This window comes from Vidua macroura, chromosome 23 (genome assembly GCF_024509145.1).
Source record: "Vidua macroura isolate BioBank_ID:100142 chromosome 23, ASM2450914v1, whole genome shotgun sequence".
In the NCBI taxonomy this organism is placed as follows: domain Eukaryota; kingdom Metazoa; phylum Chordata; class Aves; order Passeriformes; family Viduidae; genus Vidua; species Vidua macroura.
Window position 1 is genome coordinate 2,146,162 of NC_071593.1, and position 20,768 is coordinate 2,166,929.

General features: G+C 56.2%; 1 protein-coding gene across 5 annotated transcripts in view; it reads right to left on the bottom strand.

Annotated features, from left to right (window-relative positions):
• ARHGEF10L (Rho guanine nucleotide exchange factor 10 like) overlaps positions 1–20,768 on the bottom strand; it is a 35,441-nt gene that overhangs the window by 10,509 nt on the left and 4,164 nt on the right. The window contains exons 2-21 of one of the 5 annotated variants that reach the window (XM_053997383.1): positions 20,362–20,422; positions 17,752–17,958; positions 17,096–17,123; positions 16,534–16,619; positions 16,321–16,404; positions 15,553–15,731; positions 14,190–14,306; positions 12,345–12,453; positions 10,900–10,992; positions 9,269–9,375; positions 8,207–8,284; positions 7,953–8,132; positions 6,603–6,719; positions 6,413–6,505; positions 5,723–5,896; positions 4,585–4,730; positions 3,159–3,346; positions 2,450–2,565; positions 2,222–2,349; positions 965–1,065 (exon numbers count right to left, since the gene is read on the bottom strand). In XM_053997383.1, coding sequence (XP_053853358.1) covers positions 965–1,065; positions 2,222–2,349; positions 2,450–2,565; positions 3,159–3,346; positions 4,585–4,730; positions 5,723–5,896; positions 6,413–6,505; positions 6,603–6,719; positions 7,953–8,132; positions 8,207–8,284; positions 9,269–9,375; positions 10,900–10,992; positions 12,345–12,453; positions 14,190–14,306; positions 15,553–15,731; positions 16,321–16,404; positions 16,534–16,619; positions 17,096–17,123; positions 17,752–17,958; positions 20,362–20,389 — 2,359 coding nt within the window. In that variant the 5' untranslated portion in view covers positions 20,390–20,422. Of the gene's footprint in view, positions 1–964; positions 1,066–2,221; positions 2,350–2,449; positions 2,566–3,158; positions 3,347–4,584; positions 4,731–5,722; positions 5,897–6,412; positions 6,506–6,602; positions 6,720–7,952; positions 8,133–8,206; positions 8,285–9,268; positions 9,376–9,845; positions 10,748–10,899; positions 10,993–12,344; positions 12,454–14,189; positions 14,307–15,552; positions 15,732–16,320; positions 16,405–16,533; positions 16,620–17,095; positions 17,124–17,751; positions 17,959–20,361; positions 20,423–20,768 lie in introns of those variants that run through there. The other 4 variants (XM_053997385.1, XM_053997384.1, XM_053997386.1 and 1 more) reach the window with 4 other exon arrangements.

The window sequence follows — 20,768 nt, forward strand, 5'->3', positions numbered from 1 at the left end:
AGATTTTAAAAAAATGGGGAAAACCAACCCCGAAGTGTTAAAAACTGGAGAATCCCCAAAGATTCCAGCCCAGCGCTCCACGAGAATTCCAGATTTTTATCCAACATTCCCCAAACTTCCCCAAAACTTCCCAAACCTCCAGAACCTCCCCAACCTTCTCAGAAAATTCCCAAACCTCCACGAGCTTCCCCAAAGCCTCCCAAACCTTCTCCAGAACCTCCCCAAACCCCAAGAACCTCCCCAACATTCCCCAAACTTTCCCAAACCTTCTCCAAAAACCTTCCAAACTTTCTCCAGAACCTCCCCAAAACCTTCTCCAGAACCTCCCCAGCCTTCTCAGAAAATTCCCAAACCTTCTCCACAAGCTTCCCCAAAGCCTCCCAAACCTTCTCCAGGACCTCCCCAAACCCCAAGAACCTCCCCAACATTCCCCAAACCCCAAGAACCTCCCCACCATTCCCCAAACCTTCTCCAAAAATCTTCCAAACTTTCTCCAGAACCTCCCCAAAACCTTCTCCAGAACCTCCTCAACCTTCTCAGAAATTCCCAAACCTTCTCCATGAGCTTCTCCAAAGCCTCCCAAACCTTCTCCAGGACCTCCCCAAACCCCAAGAACCTCCCCAACATTCCCCAAACCTTCTCCAAAAATCTTCCAAACTTTCTCCAGAACCTCCCCAAAACCTTCTCCAGAACCTCCTCAACCTTCTCAGAAATTCCCAAACCTTCTCCACGAGCTTCTCCAAGACCTCCCAAACCTTCTCCAGAACCTCCTCAACTTTCTCAGAAAATTCCCAAACCTTCTCCACGAGCTTCTCCAAAACCTCCCAAAACCTTCTCCAGGACCTCCTCAACCTTCTCCAGGACCTCCCAAAACCTTCTCCAGGACCTCCCGCCCCCCTCCATCCCCTGGCTCCCGGTTTTTCCGCCTTTCCCGCTCCGGGGTGTGCGGAAGAGCAGGACTCACGCAGGCCGATCTTGGCCAGGTGCAGCCGGTTCACCCAGGAGATCTTGCTCAGGGGGCTGGGCGTGATGAACACCACCATGACACTGATGGGGCGCCCGGACCTGCGGGACACGGCGGCCTTCAGCCTCGTCCTCATCCTCACCCCCGTCATCATCGTTATCCTCATCCCCGTCTTCGTCCTCGTCCTCATCATTATTGTCCTCATCACCATCATCCTCCTCATCTTCATCCTCATCCCCATCGTCCTCCTCATCTTCATCCTCATCCCCATCATCCTCCTCATCCTCATCATCTCTATCATCCTCCTTCTCTTCATCCTCATCCACATCCCCATCTTCGTCCTCCTCCTCATCATTGCTGTCCTCATCACCATCATCCTCATCTTCATCCTCATCCCCATCATCCTCCTCATCCTCATCCCCATCCTCCTCCTCATCTTCATCATCCTCATCCCCATCATCCTCTTCCTCCTCATGATCTTCATCCTCATCCCCATCATCCTCCTCCTCCTCATCTTCATCCGCATCACAATCATCCTCCTCATCCCCATCCTCCTCCTCCTCATCTTCTTCTTCATTCTCATCCTCATCACCTTCATCCTGCTCTTTTTCCTCCTCCTCCTCATCCTCCTCCTTTCTCCTCTTTCTCCTCCTCCTCTTCCTTATACTCATCTTCCTCATCCTCTTCTTCCTCGTCATCTTCATCCTGCTCCTCCTCTTCCTCCTCATCCTTCCCCTCATCCTCTGCATCTTCCTCCTCCCCCTCTTCCTCCTCCTCCCCCTCTTCCTCCTCCTCCCCCCATCTTCTTCTTCCTCTTCCCTATCTTCTTCCTCCTCCTCCTCCCCTTCCTCCCCATCTTCTTCTTCCTCCTCCTCATCCCCATCATCCTCCTCCTCCTCCTCTTCTTCTTCATTCCCATCCTCATCATTTTCATCCTGCTCTTTTTCCTCCTCCTCCTCATCCTCCTCTTTTCTCCTCTTCCTCCTCCTCATCTCATCTTCCTCATCCTCTTTTTCCTCATCATCACCCTCATCTTCATCCTGCTCTTCATCCTGTTCCTCCTCTTCTCCCTTATCCTTCCCCTCATCCTCCACATCTTCCTCCTCCGCCTCTTCCTCATCCTCCTCTTCCTCTTCTTCCTTCTCCTCCCCATCTTCTTTTTCCTCATCCTCATCTTCTTCATCCTCCTCCTCCCCCTCCTCTCCATCTTCTTCCTCCTCCTCCTCCTCCTCCTCCATCCCACATTCCCAGGCTCACTTGTCCGGTTTCCCGGGCAGCAGCAGCCGCAGGCGGCACTTGTTGGCCGAGTGGATCTCCTCCTCCTTGACCTTCATCATCCTCTGCAGGGCCAGGCACCAGTCCTGCGCCACCGTCATGTTCAGGTTCTGGAGAACATCGGGAACGGTCCCTCAGAGCCGGGATCACCGCAGATCCCAGATCCCGGCCGGAGGAGGCTCCGGCGGCTCCCGGGAGCGCGGGCGGTACCTGGTAGGTGCCGTGCAGGGTGCTGACGAGCAGCGTGATCTGCTCCACCACTGCCAGGTCCTTCTGCAGGTCCTGCAGCTCCTGGAAGAGCCGCGGGGGGCCCAGGTAGACCTTATCTTTTGGGGGGAAAAAAACAGGATTTCAGGCACACGGAGCGCCACGGGATCCACCGCGTTGGAGAAGACTCCGAGATGGAGCCCAGCCCCCGACCCAACACCACCAGGGACGGCACCGCGGCCGCTGTTCCTCAAACATCTCCATGGGCGGTGAGTCCCAGAGTGGTGAAATCCCCTAAATCCAGCCCAGGGAGGTTCTCCTGCCAGGAATGAGGCTGGAGCTCTGCAGCCGTGACTCCACCACCTCCCAGAGCGGCGAAATCCCCATAACCCCTCAAATCGCATCCCACCAAGGTCATCCCGTCAGGAAGGAGGCCCTGACCACCTCCCAGAATGGTGGAATCTGCCTAAAATCCCCCAAAATCCCAGCTCAGGGAGGTTCTCCCACCAGGAATGAGGCCCCGAGTGCTGTGTCCATGACTCCATCACCCATCAGAGTGATAAAATCCCCTAAAACACCCCAAATCCCCTAAAACACCCCAAATCCCAGCCCAGGGAGGTTCTCCCACCAGGAACGAGGCCCCGAGTGCTGCGTCCATGACTCCCCCACCCCTCGGAGCGGTGGAATCCCCTGGCAGGCCCCGGGAGCTCACTGTGCGCGGCCTGGCCGGCGGGCGCGTGCCGGCGGGCGCCGGCGTTGGCCACGGCCGCGGCGCTGTCCTTGTCGCCGGCGCCGCTCTCCTGGCCCACCTCCACCACCTGCACCTGCGGGAGGGCCGTGCTCCACTTCAGCACGTACTTGGGGCCCAGGGGCACCAGGCTGCTGATTTCCAGCTGGCCTCTGCCAAGGCAAGAATTCCAGGTCAAGAGAACCCCCCGGGTTTTCCCAAAATCCCCGGGATTTTCCCCCCGCCAAAAAAAAACCACCCCTGTTTTTTTCCCCCAAAAATACGTGTCCTCCAAGCTGAGCACCCCACACCATGCAGGAACCCCCAAATGTGGGGCTGCTGATTTCCAGCTGGGCTCTGCCAAGCCAAGAGCTCCAGGTCAAGAAAACCCCAGATTTTCCCAAAAAACACGGATTTCGCCCCAGAAAAGGCGTCCCGCAGGCCGAGCACCCCACACCGTGCAGGAACCCCCAAAGCTGGGGCACACGACACAGCACAGCACGCCTGGCACCTACCCTGCAGGCACTGGCCTGGAGAGGGGAAAAAGGAGGGATTCAGTGGGATTTGGGGAATTTTAGGATGTTTTCCCGCTTGGAGCCATCAAATTCCGCCAACTCCACCCCAATCCCGGATCCCACAGCGGCTCTGAGACCCCACAGCACCAGGGAGGGAGACGGGCCAAAGGTGGGCAGGTAAACCCAAAACTCGATGGGATTTCCCAAAAAAACCCAAACTTGATGGGATACCCCCTCCCAAAAACCCCAAACTGGATGGGATTCCCCCCAGAAAACCCAAACTCCATGAGAATTCTCAAAAAAAAACCCAAACTCAATGGGATTCTCACCAAAAACGCTAGACTTGATGGGATTTCCCCCAAAAACCCCAAACTCGATGGGAATCCCCCTTAAAAACCCCAAACTCAATGGGATTCACCTAAAAACCCCAAATTCGATGGGATTCCCCCCAAAAAACTCAAACCCGATGGGAAGCCCCCCAAAAACCCCAAACTGGATGGGATTCCCCCCAAAACCCCAAACTCAGTGGGATTCCACTCAAAAGCCCCAAACTGGATGGGATTCCCCTCAAAAATGAGGATGAGGAGGATAAGGAGAATAAGGAGGATGAAGAGGATGAGAAGGATGATGAGGAGGACGGGAATGAGGAGGAGGATGAGGAGGACAAGGAGGACAATGAGGAGGATGAAGAGGACGGGAATGAGGAGGAGGATGAGGAGGACAAGGAGGACAATGAGGAGGATGAAGAGAATGGGAATGAGGAGGAGGATCAGGAGGAAGAGGAGGACGAGGAGGAAAGCAAGGATGAGGAGGAGGAAGGCAAGGATGAGGAGGCTGAGGAAGAGGAAGAGGAGATCTCCTGAGGCTTCTGGGGCCAGGAGGTGCCCGGCACGTACTTGAAGTTGACGTTGGCGCAGACCAGGAGGTCGCTGAGCAGGAACACCTTCCTCTCCTTGGACTTGAGCAGCTGCCCGCGGTCCCCGTACACCGTCTCGGTCAGCGTCTCGCACAGCAGCAGCTGCCGCTGCCCCGAGCTCAGCAGCTGCAGGACAACCCCAGATGGTGACTCCAGGCTGGAGACGCCACCCTGGAGCGGCCAGTCTCACCACGGAGCCGGAATCGCCAATTCCCAGCATCGTCAAAAGGTCCCAAATCTCCTCCAGAACCTCCCAAAAACTTTCTCAAGAACCTCTCCAAACCTTCTCCACTGCTCCCCAGAACTTCTCCAAAAGCTCCCGAACCTCCTCCAGAACTTCCCAAAAACCTTCTCCAGAGTCTCCCAAAAAACTTCTCCAGATCCTCCCAAAACCTTCTCCAGAGTTTCCAAAAGAACTTCTCCAGATCCTCCCAAAACCTTCTCCAGAATCTCCCAAAAACGTTCTCCAGATCGTCCCAAAAACCTTCTCCAGAACCTCTCAAAAAAACGTCTCCATATTGTGCCAAAAAATGTCCCCAGATCCTCCCAAAATCCTTCTCCAAAAGCTCCCAGACCTTCTCCAGGAATTCCCAAAAACCTTCTCCAGAACTTCCCAAAACTCCAAAAGCTCCCAAACCTCCTCCAGAACCTCCCAAAAACCTCCTCCAGAACCTGGAGACACCCTGACATGGAGTGGGAGCTCCAAATCCAAACCCAGCAGATCCCTGGGGAGGAATTCCCAAATTCCACCTTCAAGGCTCGGTTTGGATCAAGATCCTCTGGGACCTCACAGGGATCCTGCTTCCCAAAAACCCCGATGTGGAGAGGGAGCCACAAATCCCACCCAGCAGCAGCTCCAAACCCCGCTGAGGATGAGGATGGGGATGAGTTGGAGGACACCAACTCAAGGAAGATGAAGATGAGGAGGAGGAGGAGGAGGAGGAGGATGATGATGAGAATAAGGATGAAGAAAAGGAGGACGAGGAAGATGAGGTGAGGATGAGAAGGATGATGAGGATGAAGAAAAGGAGGATGAGGAAAATGAGGTGAGGACGAGGAGGAGGATGAAGATGAGCAGGAGGATGAGGATGAAGACGAGGGTGATGAGGAGCCCCCACCTTGTTGAAGCTGCTGCGGTCGCTGATGCTCTTGCTGAGCTGCTGCATCTCGGCCACCTGGTCGGCCAAGCGCTTCTGCTCGTTGAGCTTCTCGGCCAGCGTCTCCAGCTCGGTCAGCGCCAGCTGCAGGGACAGGCGGTCGGCGTGGCCACGCGGGGTGTTCTTCAGCATGTCCTGGGACACGGAAACACCGGGAATGGCCCTGAGGAACCGCCACGGCAACGCTTACGGAGCCTCCAACGCTGAGGTTTGGAGGATGACCCTTGGGTGGATCCAAAAATCCAACCAGGGTGTTCACTCCCAAGTGTGTCCCTGTCCTGCAGCTCCCAAAAAGGTGCTTCTCCAGAACCTCCCAAAAACCTCCTCCAAAAGCTCCCCAAAAACATCTCCAGAACCTCCCAAAAAACCTCCTCCAAAAGCTCCCCAAAAAGCTGCTTCTCCAGAACCTCCCAAAAACCTCCTCCAAAAGCTCCCCAAAACCTTCTCCAGAACCTCCCAAAAAACTTCTCCAAAAGCTCCCCAAAACCTTCTCCAGAACCTCCCAAAAAACTTCTCCAAAAGCTCCCCAAAAACTTCTCCAGAACCTCCCAAAAACCTCCTCCAAAAGCTCCCCAAAATCTTCTCCAGAACCTCCCCAGGACCTTCTCCAGAACCTCCCTGATGTCCTCCAGAACCTCTCCCTGCTCTCACCTGCAGGAGGAGGATGAACTGAGGGAACCTCTGGATGGGCTTCACCATCAGCCCGTAGAGCGTGACGCGGTCAGCGCTGGCCATCTGCCGCTTCTGCCACAGGGGAAACACCACAAAAACGGGGGTTTTGGGGAAATGCCACAAAAACGGGATTTTTGGGAAAAGTGGAGCCTGGAGGGGCCGCGCTGACCTTGAGGAAGTCCAGGAAGGCAGGTTTGGTCAGACAGGCCTTCTTGATCAGGGACATGGCCGTGGTGAAGTTGTTGACGTAGTCACTGTAGACGTCCAGCACCATGGACTTGGAGAACTGGGAGAGGACAGGAGAGCAGGAATGGCGTGGGGCTTCAAAAAAAATGGGATGGGGCTTCCAAAAACTGGATGGGGCTTCCAAAAAATGGGGTGGGTGAAGTGCTGGGGGTGTCCCATCACTCCAATCCTCCACCCATCCCTGGTGGGATCCCAAGGGACGTTTGCGGCCAATTCCCGGTTTTTCTTCCTACTGAGGTCGCAAGTCCAGCACCATGGAATTGGAGAACTGGGAGAGGATGGGAGAGCGGGAATGGTGTGGGGCTTCCCAAAAACCAGGGTGGGCAAAGTCTGGGGTGCTGGGGATGTCCTAATTTGGGTTCCATCACTCCACCCATCCCTGTTGGGATCCCAGGGGATTTTGGGGGTGATTCCCGACTGATGAGATCCCAGGGGGGTTTTGGGGGCAATTCCCAATCTCTAATGGGATCTCAGGGGAGGTTTGGGGCTGATTCCCAATTCCTGGTTTTTTATGGGATCTCAGGGAGGTCTGGGAGTGATTCCCTGTCTCTGATCCCAGGGGGGTTTTGGGGGAAGGTTCCCAATCTTTGTGGAGGTTTGGGGGTACGTCCAGGTTTTTGATGAGATTTTGATGAGATTCCAGGGAAAATTCCCTGGGGGAATTTTGGGAGAAATTCCTGTTTTTTAATGAGATCCCAGGGAGTTTTGGGGGTGATTCCCAATCTCTGATCCCAGTGGGATTTGGGGCCATTCCTGGTTTTTGCTGGAATCCACACAGGATTTAGGGCCATTCCCAGTGTTTGCTGGGATCCCAGGGGAATTTTGGGGCCATTCCTGGATTTTTATGAGAGGAGGTTTGGGGGTGATTCCCAATCTCTGATCCCAGGGGGATTTTGGAGGCTGTTCCCAGTTTCTGCTGGGACCCCAGCGAGATTTGGGGCCATTCCTGTTTTTTTATGGGATTATGGGGGCCATTTCTGGTTTTTGCTGGGATTCCAGTGCGATTTGTGGCCATTCCCCGTTTCTGCTGGGACCCCAGTGGAATTTGTGGCCATTCCCAGTTTTTGCTGGGACCCCAGTGGGATTTGTTGCCATTCCCAGTTTCTGCTGGGACCCCAGTGGAATTTGTGGCCATTCCCAGTTTTTGCTGGGACCCCAGTGGGATTTGTTGCCATTCCCAGTTTCTGCTGGGACCCCAGTGGAATTTGTGGCCATTCCCAGTTTTTGCTGGGATCTCAGCGGGATTTGGGGCCGTTCCCGGTTTCCCCCGCACCGAGGCCACGAAGAGGTCCCCGATCTTCTCGTTGGAGTCCCACTCGGCCACGCGCGAGGCCAGGGCGATCTGGAACATGGAGTGGCACTGCAGGATCTCCTTCAGGCGGAAGAACACCACCTGGCACTTGCGGGCGCTCAGCACCTTGGGCTCCATCTCCAGCAGCGGGTTCCGGTAATCCTGCGGGAATTGCGGCGCTGGGATCCCGGCATCCGCGCCGGGGGATCCCCATCCCACCCGAACGGGGCCCCCACCTGCAGGATGCGCTTCAGGGAGTCCACGTAGCTGCGCTCGCTCTGCACGATGGAGCCCAGGATGTGCCGGCGGAGCACCTGCGGGGCACGGACACGGGTCCTGATCCCAAAATTCCCCATCCTGGGATCCGGAAATGCAGGCACAGCCCTGATCCCAAAACCCCCAATCCCAGGATCCAGAAATGCAGGAACAGCCCTGATCCCAAAACCCCCAATCCCAGTATCCAGAAATGCAGGCACAGCCCTGATCCCAAAACCCCCAATCCCAGGATCCAGAAATGCAGGCACAGCCCTGATTCCAAAATCCCCAATCCCAGGATCAGGGAAATGCAGGCACAGCCCTGATCCTACAAATCCCAAATCCCAGAATCAGGGAAAGGCAGGCACAGTCCTGATCCCAAAATCCCCAATCCCAGGATCGGGAAATGCAGGAACAGCCGTGATCCCCAAATCCTAAACCCCAGGAAAAGGGAAAGGCAGGCCCAGCCTGTGGGGCTCAGCCGTGATCCCCCAACCCCAAATCCCAGGAAAAGGGAACCAGCCCCAGCCCTGCGGAAGCGCTGACTCAGCCCTGCTGGTTTTGCTGACTCAGCCTTTCCTTGTTCCTCAACCACAGGGCCCAGGGGACACCGTGAGCCCCCAGATCCCAGGAAAGCCCCAATCCCAAACCTGGGAAAGCCCCTATCCCAATCCCAGGAAAGCCCCAATCCCAAACCTGGGAAAGCCCCTATCCCAGGAGATCCCAGGAAAGCCTCGATCCCTGGAGATTCCAGGAAAGCCCCAATCCCCAGAGATCTCAGGAAAGCCCCCATCCCAGGAAAGCCCCGATCCCCAGAGATCCCGGGAAAGCCCCGATTGCCAGGGATCCCAGGAAAGCCCCGATCCCCAGAGATCCCGGGAAAGCCCCGATTTCCAGAGATCCCAGGAAAACCCCGATCCCCAGAGATCCCAGGAAAGCCCCGATTGCCAGGGATCCCAGGAAAGCCCCGATCCCCAGAGATCCCGGGAAAGCCCTGATTGCCAGGGATCCCAGGAAAGCCCCGATCCCAGCCGATCCCAGACCTGCTGCGGGCTCAGCCCCTCGGGCGCGGGGCCCAGCTCGGGCGGGGGGTGCCTCATGTCGGACACGGTGACCTCCAGGAAGCCGGTGTCCTCCTCCTCCGAGTCCCCTGCCACACGGGAACACCAAAAACCCCAAAGTGACCCCAAACTGCGCCTTCCGGGGCCAGAGGCGCAGCCCGGCTCTCCTGGTTTTCCCGGTATCCCGTGTCCTTCCAGAGCGGACACCGGGATGAGCCGGGCAGGAGCGGGGATGGGACCGAGAGGGGACGGGGAGGGTCCCCATCCCAAAAATCCGCCCGGAAACAGCGGGAACAGCGCCTCGTCCTCGCTCCGAGATAGCGGAAAACGGGAAAAGGAGCCGGGAAAAGGAGCTGGGAAAAGGGGAAGTGCCGGAGTGGGGACCAGGACAGCGCCACGGGGAGGGGACAGGGAGGGTCCCCATCCCAAAAATCTGCCTGGAAACAGCGGGAACAGCGCCTCGTTCTTGCTCCGAGACAATGGGATACGGGAAAAGGAGCCGGGAAAAGGAGCCGGGAGCGCAGGAAAAGCGGGAAGCGCCACAGCAGGCAGCCCTTACCCGAGGTGGAAGCAGCCGAGGAGGAGGAGAGCGAGCGAGCCAAGGAAAGCTCGGGATAAGCCAAGGAAAACTTGGGATGGGAGCGCGGCCGTCGCCTCCACATGGCCCCGGCCCCATCCCGGGCCAGAAATCCCGGGAAAGGGACGGGCTGGGGGGAGGGAAGGAGGAAGGGAAGGGAAGGGCTGCGGGGACCTTTTTCCTTCCCTAATTTCGGCTCCTCCTCCCCGGGGATGCTCTCCCGGGATTGCCGCGCCCCAAAGCCGCGCGGGCCATGCGGGAATGGCGGGACTGATCCCACGGGAATGGTGGGAATGGCGGGAGCAATCCCATGGGAATGGCGGGAATGGCAGGATACACTCAGCAAGCCCACAGGAATGGCGGGAACACACAGCCGATCCCATGGGAAGCTTTGGGAATGCTCATGGAATGGCGTGACACATGCAGCCAATCCCATCCCATGGGAAGCTTTGGGAATGTCAGGAACACACGCAGCTGATCCCATCCCAAAAGAAGCTGCAGGAAAGCCAGGAACACACAGCCAATCCAATGGGAATGCTGGGAACACACAGCCAATCTCATGGGAATGCTGGGAACACGCGGCCAATCCCATGGGAATGCTGGGAACACACACGGCCGATCCCATGGAAATGTTCTGGGAACACAAGCAGCTGATCCCCTGGGAATGCTCTGGGAGCACGCGGCCGATCCCATGGGAATGTCAGGAAAACGCAGCCAATCCCATGGGAATGCTGGGGACACACGCAGCTGATCCCATGGGAATGCCAGGAACACATGCAGGTGATCCCATGGGAATGCCGGGGACACACGCAGCTGATCCCATGGGAATGCTCTGGGAATGCTCTGGGAGCACGTGGTTGATCCCATGGGAATACAGGGAACACACACGGCTGATCCCACAGGAATGCTCTGGGAACACACAGCCAATCCCACGGGAATGCTCTGGGAATGCTCTGTGAACACACGCAGCCGATCCCCCGGGAAGCTCCAGGCGCTGGGATCCAGCGGGATCGATCCTACCTCCCCTGGATCCTACCTGCCCTCGGCTGCTCCAGGGAAACCCGGGAGCTCCGGCGGGAGCGCGGCGGCTTCTCCGCCTCGGCCGCGCTCCTCCTGCGCTCCCCATCCCCTGCGGGACAGGGAAAAGCCCCGGGAATTGGGAATTCAGGGGAAAACCCACAGGGAAAACCCAAGGACAGCCCCGGCGCTGGAGTGGCTGTTTTATCCCAAAATTGCGAGGAGCGAGTTGGAGTGGGAACAGCCGAAGGAAAGCTTCAAATGCAGGGAATAATCCAGGAAAAACGGGAAAGGGGAGCGGGATGAGGATTCCCTAAAAACCATCCTCTCCCAGGGCTTTGCTGGGCTGAGGGGTTTGGGTTTCCTGCTCCCCGTTCCCTACTGCTCTCCAGGCTCCTGGAAATTGGGAATTCGGGGGGAAAATCCTGAAGGGAAAAATCCAAGGGAAAGTTCCTGGAAATTGGAAATTCAGGGAAAGAAATCCTGAAGGGACAAAATCCTGAAGGAAAAGGGCAAGGACAGGGCGGGCGCTGCTGTTTTATTCCCGAAGGATAAAAGGAGGGAGGTGGAGCCTGCAGAGATCCTGGGAAGCTCCAGATCCATGGAATGAGGTGGGAAAAGGGGAAGGAGGTTCCATAGGGATAGGTTCCCCGGGGTTCCGGAGGGATGGGGTTCCCTGGGGATGGGATCCCCTGGTTCTGTGGGGATGGGATCCCCGGGTTCCAGAGGGACGAGGGACGGGATTCCCAGGGTTCCATAGGGATGGGATCCCTGGGGTTCCAGAGAGATGGGATTCTCTGGGGATGGGATCCCTGGGTTCCCTGGGGATGGGATTCCCGGGGTTCCATAGGGATGGGATCCCCGGGATTCTGAAGGGACAGGATTCCCTCAAGGACAGAATTCTGGGATGAGATCCTGGAGGTTCCCCGGGTATGGGATCCCCAGGGATGGGATCCTGGCAGGTTCCATGGGCATGGATCCCCAGGGTTCCAGAGGGACAAGATTCCCTGGGGATGGGATCCCGGGAGGTTCCACGGGCATGGGATCCCCGGGGTTCTGGAGGAATGGATTCTCTGGAGATGGGATCCTCAGGGATGGGATTCTCGAGGTTCCCCAGATATGGAATCCCCAGGGTTGGGATCCTGGGTTCCCTGAGGATGAGATCCCGGGAGGTTCCATGGGGATGGGATCCCTGGGGTTCTGGAGGAATGGGATTCTCTGGAGATGGGATCCTCAGGTCTCTGGAGATGGGATCCCCAGGGATGGGATCCTCGAGGTTCCCCAGGTATGGAATCCCCAGGGATGGGATCCCAGGTTCCCTGAGGATGAGATCCCGGGAGGTTCCATGGGGATGGGATCCCCGGGGTTCCAGAGGGACGGGATTCCCTGGGGATGGGATCCTCAGGGATGGGATCCCGGAGGCTGCCCGGGATCCCCGGGGATCCCCGGGTGCCGGAGCCTCACCTGGGCCGTCGCGGCGCTGCAGGAAGGTGACCCTGCGCAGCACGGCCATGCGCGTGCGCTCCAGCCCGTCCTTGGTGCCGCTGCGCGCCGCCCGCATCAGCTGCGACACCTGCAACGGGAACCGCCGTCAGGCGGGGATCGGCACGGGATCAACGGGATCACAGGGATCATCACCGGGATCTCAGCGGGCACAGGGATCACAAGGATCAACGGGATCATCACAGGGATCACCAGGATCACTAGGATTGCAGGGATCACAGGGATCATCACTGGGATCACTGGGATCATCACCGGGATTACAGGTGTCACCAGGATCTCAGGGAGCACAGAGATCACAAGGATCAACGGGATCATCACAGAGATCACCAGGATCACTAGGATTGCACGGATCACAGGGATCATCACTGGGATTGCAGGGATTCACTGGGATCATCACCAGGATTACAGGTGTCACCAGGATCTCAGGGAGCACAGGGATCACAAGGATCAACGGGATCATCACAGGGATCACCAGGATCACTAGGATTGCACGGATCACAGGGATCATCACTGGGATTGCAGGGATTCACTGGGATCATCACCGGGATTACAGGTGTCACCAGGATCTCAGGGAGCACAGGGATCACAAGGATCAACAGGATCATCACAGGGATCACCAGGATCACTAGGATTGCACGGATCACAGGGATCATCACTGGGATTGCAGGGATCACAGGGATCATCACTGGGATCACTGGGATCATCACCGGGATTACAGGTGTCACCAGGATCTCAGGGAGCACAGGGATCACAAGGATCAACGGGATCATCACTGGGATCGCAGGAGTCATCACCAGGATCCCTGGGATTGCAGGGATCACCAGGATCATCACCGGGATTACAGGATCTCAGGGATCACAAGGACCAGTGGGATCATCGCTGGGATTGCAGGGATCACCAGGATCACTGGGATCACTGGGATCATTGCAAAGACCACAGGAATCATCAGGAACACCAGGATCACAGGGATAACAGGAACAACATGGATCTCAGGGATCATCACCAGGATCACAGGGATCAGCAAGCTGCCCCGGGATCCCTCCCGGATCCAGCCCCTCAGGAAGATCCCTGTAGCGCCATTCCCTGTTTTTCCATGCAGCTGGGAGCAGCAGGCACACAGCCAGGGCTTCGGGATCCCCCCTGGATCCCCCCAGATCCCTCAGGATCCCTCCCGTGGATGTGCAGCAGCCGGAGCGGGATCGGGCAGCGCAGCCAAGCAGGGGCGGCTCCGGCTCTTCCTGAGCCGGGATGGGATGTGCGGGGCAGGGAAAGGGGGATCGGCCTTTCCCACCCCAAATCCTGGGCTTTTACCCCAAATCCTGGCAGTTCCACCCCAAATCCCAGAGTTTCTACCCCAAATCTGACAGTTCAGTTCTACCCCAAATCCCAGCAGTTCTACCCCAAATAACATCGGCCAGGATGGGATGGGGTGGGAAAGGCTTTGCCCTGAGGTTCCACAATTCCCAAAGTTCTCCTTCCTGAATTCCTGAATTCCTTCCTTCCCTCCCTCCTGAATTCCTTCCCGAATTCCTGAATTCCTTCCTTTGCAAATTCCTTCCTGAACTCCTGATGATCTTCCTGAATTCCTGAACTTCTTCCTGAACTCCTTCCTGAATCCCCGAATCCCTGAATTCCGATGGCTCGGGAAGCCCCGGGAGCTGCAACACGAGCGGCACCTCAGCAGCTCCGGGCTGATTTTCTGGGACAGGAATGGGATGGGCCCAGCCTGGATCCACTCCACGGGGGAATTTTATCCCCCCAGGCTGGGAATTTTGGGAATTTCGGGATGCGGGATGGGATCGGTACCTTCCAATCGGATTTGTGCTTCAGCTCCTGCATTTCCTTCCCCCCAACTCTCAGAGCCAGGAGCTCCCGCTTAGTCCTGGCGCATTTTTCCTTGAGTTTATGGAGGTCTGGAGAGAGCTGAGCCCAAAGCAAAGCGGGAGAGCAGCAGAGCAGAGATCCCAGGAAGCAGCAAATGCAAAAAAACAGGAGAGATCATCCCAAAGGAGCAGGGAACAGCAGCAGCAGCCCGGAATTCCGGCCGGGAGCAGGCAGGGAGTGCAGGAACAACAAGAAAAGGCTCAGAAACAGGAGGAATCATCCCAAAAATCCTGAAATGCCGGCTGGGATGGAGCAGGGAAAGGCAGGGAGAGGCTCAAAAACAGAAGAAATCGTCTGAAAAATCACGGAATTCCATCTGGGATGGAGCAGGGAGTGCAGGAACAGCAGGGAAAGGCAGCGAGAGGCTCAAAACCAGGAGAAACCACCCCGGAATTCTGGCTGGGATGGAGCAGGGAAAACAGCACAGAACAGGCAGCAGCATCCCAGAATTTCAGATGGGCGCAGGCAGGGAGTGCAGGAACAGCAGGGAAAGGCTCAGAAACGGAAGAAATCATCCCAAAAAATCCCATCTGGGAGCGAGCAGGGAGGGCAGAAGCAGGGAAAGACAGGGAGAGGATCAAAACCAGGAGGAATCATCCCAGAATTCCAGCTGGGATGCAGGAGAAGGGAAAGGCAGGGAGAGCCCCAAAAGGAGGAGAAATCATCCCAAAAATCCTGGAATTCTGGCTGGGATGCAGCAGGGAATGCAAGAGAAGGGAAAGGCAGGGAGAGCCCCAGAAGCAGGAGGAATCATCCCAAAGTGGCAGGAATGGGCAGCAGCATCCCAAAATTCTGGCTGGGATGGAGCAGGGAGTGCAGCAGGAGCGGGGAAAGGCAGGGAGAGGCTCCAGCAGGAGGAAAATTAAAAGGGAAGGAGGAAACCGGAAAGAAAATTCCAGGAAAAACGCAGCAGCATCTGCAGGATGCTCCGGTGCCTCCACGCAGCAGAATTCCGGAAAAAGCCAGGATGAGGATTCCAGGGGAGGAATGAGGATTCCAGGGGAGGAATGGGGGTTCCAAAGGGAGGGATGAGGGTTCCAAAGGGAGGGATGAGGGTTCCAAGGAGGGAGAGATGAAGACTCCAAGAAGGGATGAGATGAAGATTCCAAAGGGAGGGATGAGATGAGGATTCCAAAGGGATGAGATGAGGATTCCAAAGGGAGGGATGAGATGAGACTTCCACAGGGAGGGATGACACGAGCATTCCAAGGAGGGATGGATGAGGATTCCAAGGAGGGTTCTAAGGCGGGTTCAAGGAGGGATGAGGATTCCAAGGGACGGGTACCTTGGGCTGGAACGCCGCCCGGAGCTTGGCCGGCTCCGCGTCCCGCCGCGATTCCGGCCGGGATTCCTCTCCGGACTCGCCCTCGCTGTAGCTCTCGAACTCGCTGGAGCTCCAGCCCAGGTCCTGGCCCAGGCGCGTCCCCTCCCCGCGCTGCACCTCGGCGTAGATCAGCCCCGCGCCTGCCAAGCCGGGAATTCCCACTCCGTTCCCATCCCTGCTCCATTCCCATCCCTGCTCCATTCCCATCCCTGCTCCATTCCCATCCCCGCTCCGTCCTCGTGCTCCCAAGCCACGGGAATTCTGGCTTTTGATTGTCCCGAAGGGAGCTGGGAGCACGCCGGGATGCATGGATGGATCCAGGGGGGATTGATCCCCTGGGAGTGGTGGGAATGAGGAGGATAGCGGAAGGGAAAAGGGAAATTTTGACAATTGGGGAATCCTAGTGTAGAACTCCAGAATTCCCATTCTCCAGAACCCCATTCCCATTCTGCAGCCCCTCTGGGAGCGGCTCCATCCCTCCCAAATCCCAGGATCTCCCCAGTTATTCCCACCCACAGCCTCCTGGAGGATAGGACTCTCCTTCTTGATAGAAAATGGGATGGGGGGGCCCTGGAAAACTGGGAAGAGGCAGTTTCCTTATAGAAAATGGGATTGTGGGCCCTGGAAAAATAGGAAGAGGTGATTCCTGCTAGAAAATGGGATGGGGGGGCCTGGAAAACTGGGAAGAGGCGGCTCCCGGCTGGAAAAGCAGGAAGAGTGCTCCCATACCGTCCTGCTCCACATCCAGGCCCTCGCAGGGAACGTCGTCGTAGATGACCTCGTCCTCCACCTCCGGGAAGGAGAAACGCTCCCCTGGAAACCCGGGATCGGGACTGGGATCAGGACTGGGATCGAGATCAGCAGCCCAGGATCCCAACGGGATGTGGAAACCTTCCCCAGCCCAGCAGGGGCTATCCCGGAGTCATCCCGGCTTTTCCGCACCTTGGCAGATGCTCTCCCTCTTCCAGGTGCGGCTCCGGATCTGGGAATCTCCTCCGGCCTCGCCGTTGCTCACCTGTGGCAGGATCCTGCGGGAGCATTCCACGGAAAAATCCCTCGGGATCGGGTGCAAATCCCCTGGAATCGGGGGTTCCCAGAGCTCCCACCCGCTGTCGCCCCCATTCCCACGTCAGGAACAAAATAAGGAATTTTTTAAAAGGAATTTCCCCCCATCATCTGCTTCTTGGGATCCCAGGATTTAGGGTCATCCCAGATTTTTAGGGATGTCCTGCCAAGACGCTCAGGGATGATGGAAAAAATCCCAAAATCCCAGAGTTCTCCTGCTTGGAGCTCTTTGAAATACAGGGAAGTTGGGGGAAACTGAGGCACGGCAGCAGCTGTGACACCAAGCAGAGGGGATGGATCCCAAAGATCCACCACGGGACCCCAGATCCCACCAGAACTCCCAGAATTCCCACCAAAACCTCCTGAAGGCCCCCAAAATGCCAGGAAACTCCCTGAAATCCCACCAGAACCCCCCAAATTCCCTGGAAATCCCACTCACCCTTCCTTGGTCTCTGGCTCCAGCCCCTCTGCAAGGAAGGAAATCAAAGAGAAACGGCGTCAGCATCCCCGGGATGCACCAGGAATACCGGGAATTCCACACGGGGAATGAGCGGGAATTCCACACTGGGAACAAGGAGAATTCCACACCAGAACAGGAATTCCACACCGGAACGGGAATTCCACACTGGAATGGGAATTCCACACCAGGAATGAACAGGAATTCCACACGGGAATGAGCAGGAATTCCACATGGGGAATGAGTGGGAATTCCACATGAGGAACGAGCGGGAATTCCACACTGGGAACAAGGAGAATTCCACACCGGAACAGGAATTCCACATGGGGAATGAGTGGGAATTCCACACTGGGAACAAGGAGATTTCCACACCGGAACAGGAATTCCACATGGGGAATGAGTGGGAATTTCACACAGGGAATGAACAGGAATTCCACACTGGAACGGGAATTCCACACCGGAACGGGAATTCCACACCAGGAATGAACATGAATTCCACACGGGAATGAGCGGGAATTCCACATGGGGAATGAGTGGGAATTCCACACCAGGAACAAGTGGGAATTCCACACTGGGAAAGAGCAGGAATTCCACACTGAGTGGGAATTCCACACCGGGACGAGCAGAACGCTCCTCACCGGAGCTGGGCGGGCGCCGCCGGCGCGGAGGCGCCTGGAGAGCGACGTCGGCACCGGGATCAGCTCCGGGATCAGGGCAGGGATCAGCTCCTGAATCCGAGTCCTCGTCCTCCCCCTCCTCCTCTTCCTCCTCCTCGCTGTCCTCGAAGGCGAAGGCCTGGCCCAGCTCCTCCATCCCCGCGGGGCCGGGGGGATCCGGGGGAGATCCTGAGCGGGCACGGAAACATGGAATGGGGCACGGAGAGTGGGAAACGGGGATGGGGTGGGGAAAAGGGGGATGGAGGAAAAAAAGGGATGGAGGAAAAAAAGGGATGGAGAGGGGAAATGAAGACAAAGGAGGGAGAGGGAGGATGCAGGAGATGGAAAAGGAAGATGGAGGAAAAGGGGGTGGAGATGGAATAGAAGGGGGACGGAGAGCGGGAGGGAGAAGGGCGTGGAGGTGGAGGAGGATGAAAGGGGAGGGAAGAGATGGAAAAGGGAGATGGAGGAGGAGAATGGGGATGGAGCAGAACAGGGATGGAGACGGAGGGAGAAGAGGGATGGAAATGGAGGATGGAAAAGGGGACGGAGGAGAGGGAAGAGGAAGGGGATGGAGGAGGAAAAGGGGGATGGACGTGGAGGAGGGAGAAAAAAAGAGAACGGAGAAGGAGAATGGGGTTGAAAAAAACAGGGAAGGGGGATGGAGGGGAAAAGAGGGATTGTCACCGAGGAGTCAGGAATGACACGGACTCTGCGCCAGAAGTTAAGAGGCCCAAAGCTCTGTTTTTATTGGAACCCAAAGCCCCGTTTTTACTGGAACCCCAAAGCCCTGCATTTATTGGAACCCAAAGCCCTGCATTTATTGGAACTCCAAATCCCTGTTTTTACTGGAACCCCAAAGCCCTGTTTTTATCGGAACTCCAAAGCCCTGTGTTTACTGGAACCCCAAATCCCTGTGTTTATCAGAACCCCAAATCCCCGTTTGTACTGGAACCCAAATCCTTGTGTTTACTGGAACCCAAATCCCCGTTTTTACTGGAACCCCAAATCCCTGTGTTTATCAGAACCCCAAATCCCTGTTTTTACTGGAACCCCAAATCCCTGTGTTTACTGGAACCCCAAATCCCCGTTTTTACTGGAACCCAAATCCCTGTTTTTACTGGAACCCCAAATCCCTGTGTTTACTGGAACCCCAAATCCCCGTTTTTACTGGAACCCCAAATCCATGTTTTTACTGGAACCCCAAATCCCTGTGTTTATCAGAACCCCAAATCCCCGTTTTTACTGGAACCCAAATCCCTGTTTTTACTGGAACCCCAAATCCATGTTTTTACTGGAACCCCAAATCCCCGTGTTTATCAGAACCCCAAATCCCCGTTTTTACTGGAACCCCTTCTCTTACGCCCCCCCTATGGCTGGTCATTCAATCAGTGCATTTCACCTGAGCGGTTAATTAAGGTGACCTGGGGTAAACATCTAATGAGGAGAAGAGCTCGTTAAAACTCCACCTGCAGACAGTTCACCACTGCTGCAAACAAACAAACGGCACCCGCACGTTTTCTACCATTTGTTTATCGTTCCCTCTCTCTTTTTGTTTCTCATTCCCTCTCTCTTTTTGTTTCTCATTCCCTCTCTCTTTTTGTTTCTCATTCCCTCTCTCTGGCTCCCTAAAACTCCCCAGACCAATCCATGGGGAAGCTCGCCTGGCTTTCCCTCTCTGACCAGGCTGTGACACCCACAGGGGATGGACAGGGAGAGGGAGAAGGGACACAGGAATGGAGGAGGAAGGGATGGAGATGGAGAATGGGAGGGAGAGGGATGGGAACCAGAGAACCAGGGGACAGGGGAATAGGGAATCAGGGAAATAGGGAATCAGGGAAATAGGGACTCAGGGAAATAGGGAATCAGGGACAGGGAAATGGGGAAGCAGGGAAATAGGGAATCAGGGACAGGGAAATAGGGAACCAGGAAAATAGGGAATCAGGAAACCAGGAAAAGAGGGAACCGGGGAAATAGGGAATCAGGAAACCAGGAAAAGAGGGAACCGGGGAAATAGGGAACCAGGGAACAGGGAAATAAGGAATCAGGGAACCAGGGAAATAGGGAATCAGGGAAATAGGGAATCAGGGACAGGAAAATAGGGAATCAGGGAAATAGGGTAAGAGGGAATCAGGGACAGGGAAAGAGGGAACCAGGAAAATACAAAACCTGGAAAATAGGGAATCAGGAAACCAGGAAAAGAGGGAACCAGGGAAATAGGGAACCAGGGAACAGGGAAATAAGGAATCAGGGAACCAGGGAAATACAGAATCAGGGAAACAGGAAACAGGGAGCCAGGGAATCAGGGACACGGAAATAGAGAACCAGGGGACAGGGAAATACGGAACCAGGAAAATAGGGAAGAGGGAAATAGGAAATCAAGGACAGGGAAATAGGGAACCAGGGACAGAGAACGGGACCAGCACCCCCCAGCCCCCAGGATCCAAGAGCCCTCCATGTTTTCCCAATCCCAAAAGGTTCCAGCTGGGATATCCAGGCTCCCCAGGGCTCCCTCCTTCCCACCCCAGGCTGGCTGTCCCCTTCCCAAAATTCCCCAAATCCCCAAATTCCCGAAGCCCAGGCTGACAGTACCTACTGCGGGTGGGGGGGGCGAGGCCATGGCGGGGGGGGCTCAGCTGCTCCAGGGGCGTTCCTGCAGAAAACAGGGAATAAAGGGTTGGGAAAGGGGGAAAAATGGTTGGAAAAGTGTTGGGAAAGGTGGGAAAAGGGTTGGGAAAGGCTTGGGAAAAAGGGGTGGAAAAGGGGAAAAAAGGGCTGGGGAAAAGGATTGGAAAAGGGGGAAAACGCTTGGAAAAAAGAGTTGGGAAAAGGGCAAAAAGGGTTGGAAAAGGGTTGGGGAAAAGGGTTGGGAAAGGCTTGGGAAAAAGGGTTGGAAAAGGGGAAAAAAGGGCTGGGAAAGGAGGATCAGCCCCAGTCCCAGCCCTGGAAAGCACCGGGAAGCTCCGGCAGGATGGATCCAACTCTGGCTCCAGCTCGGC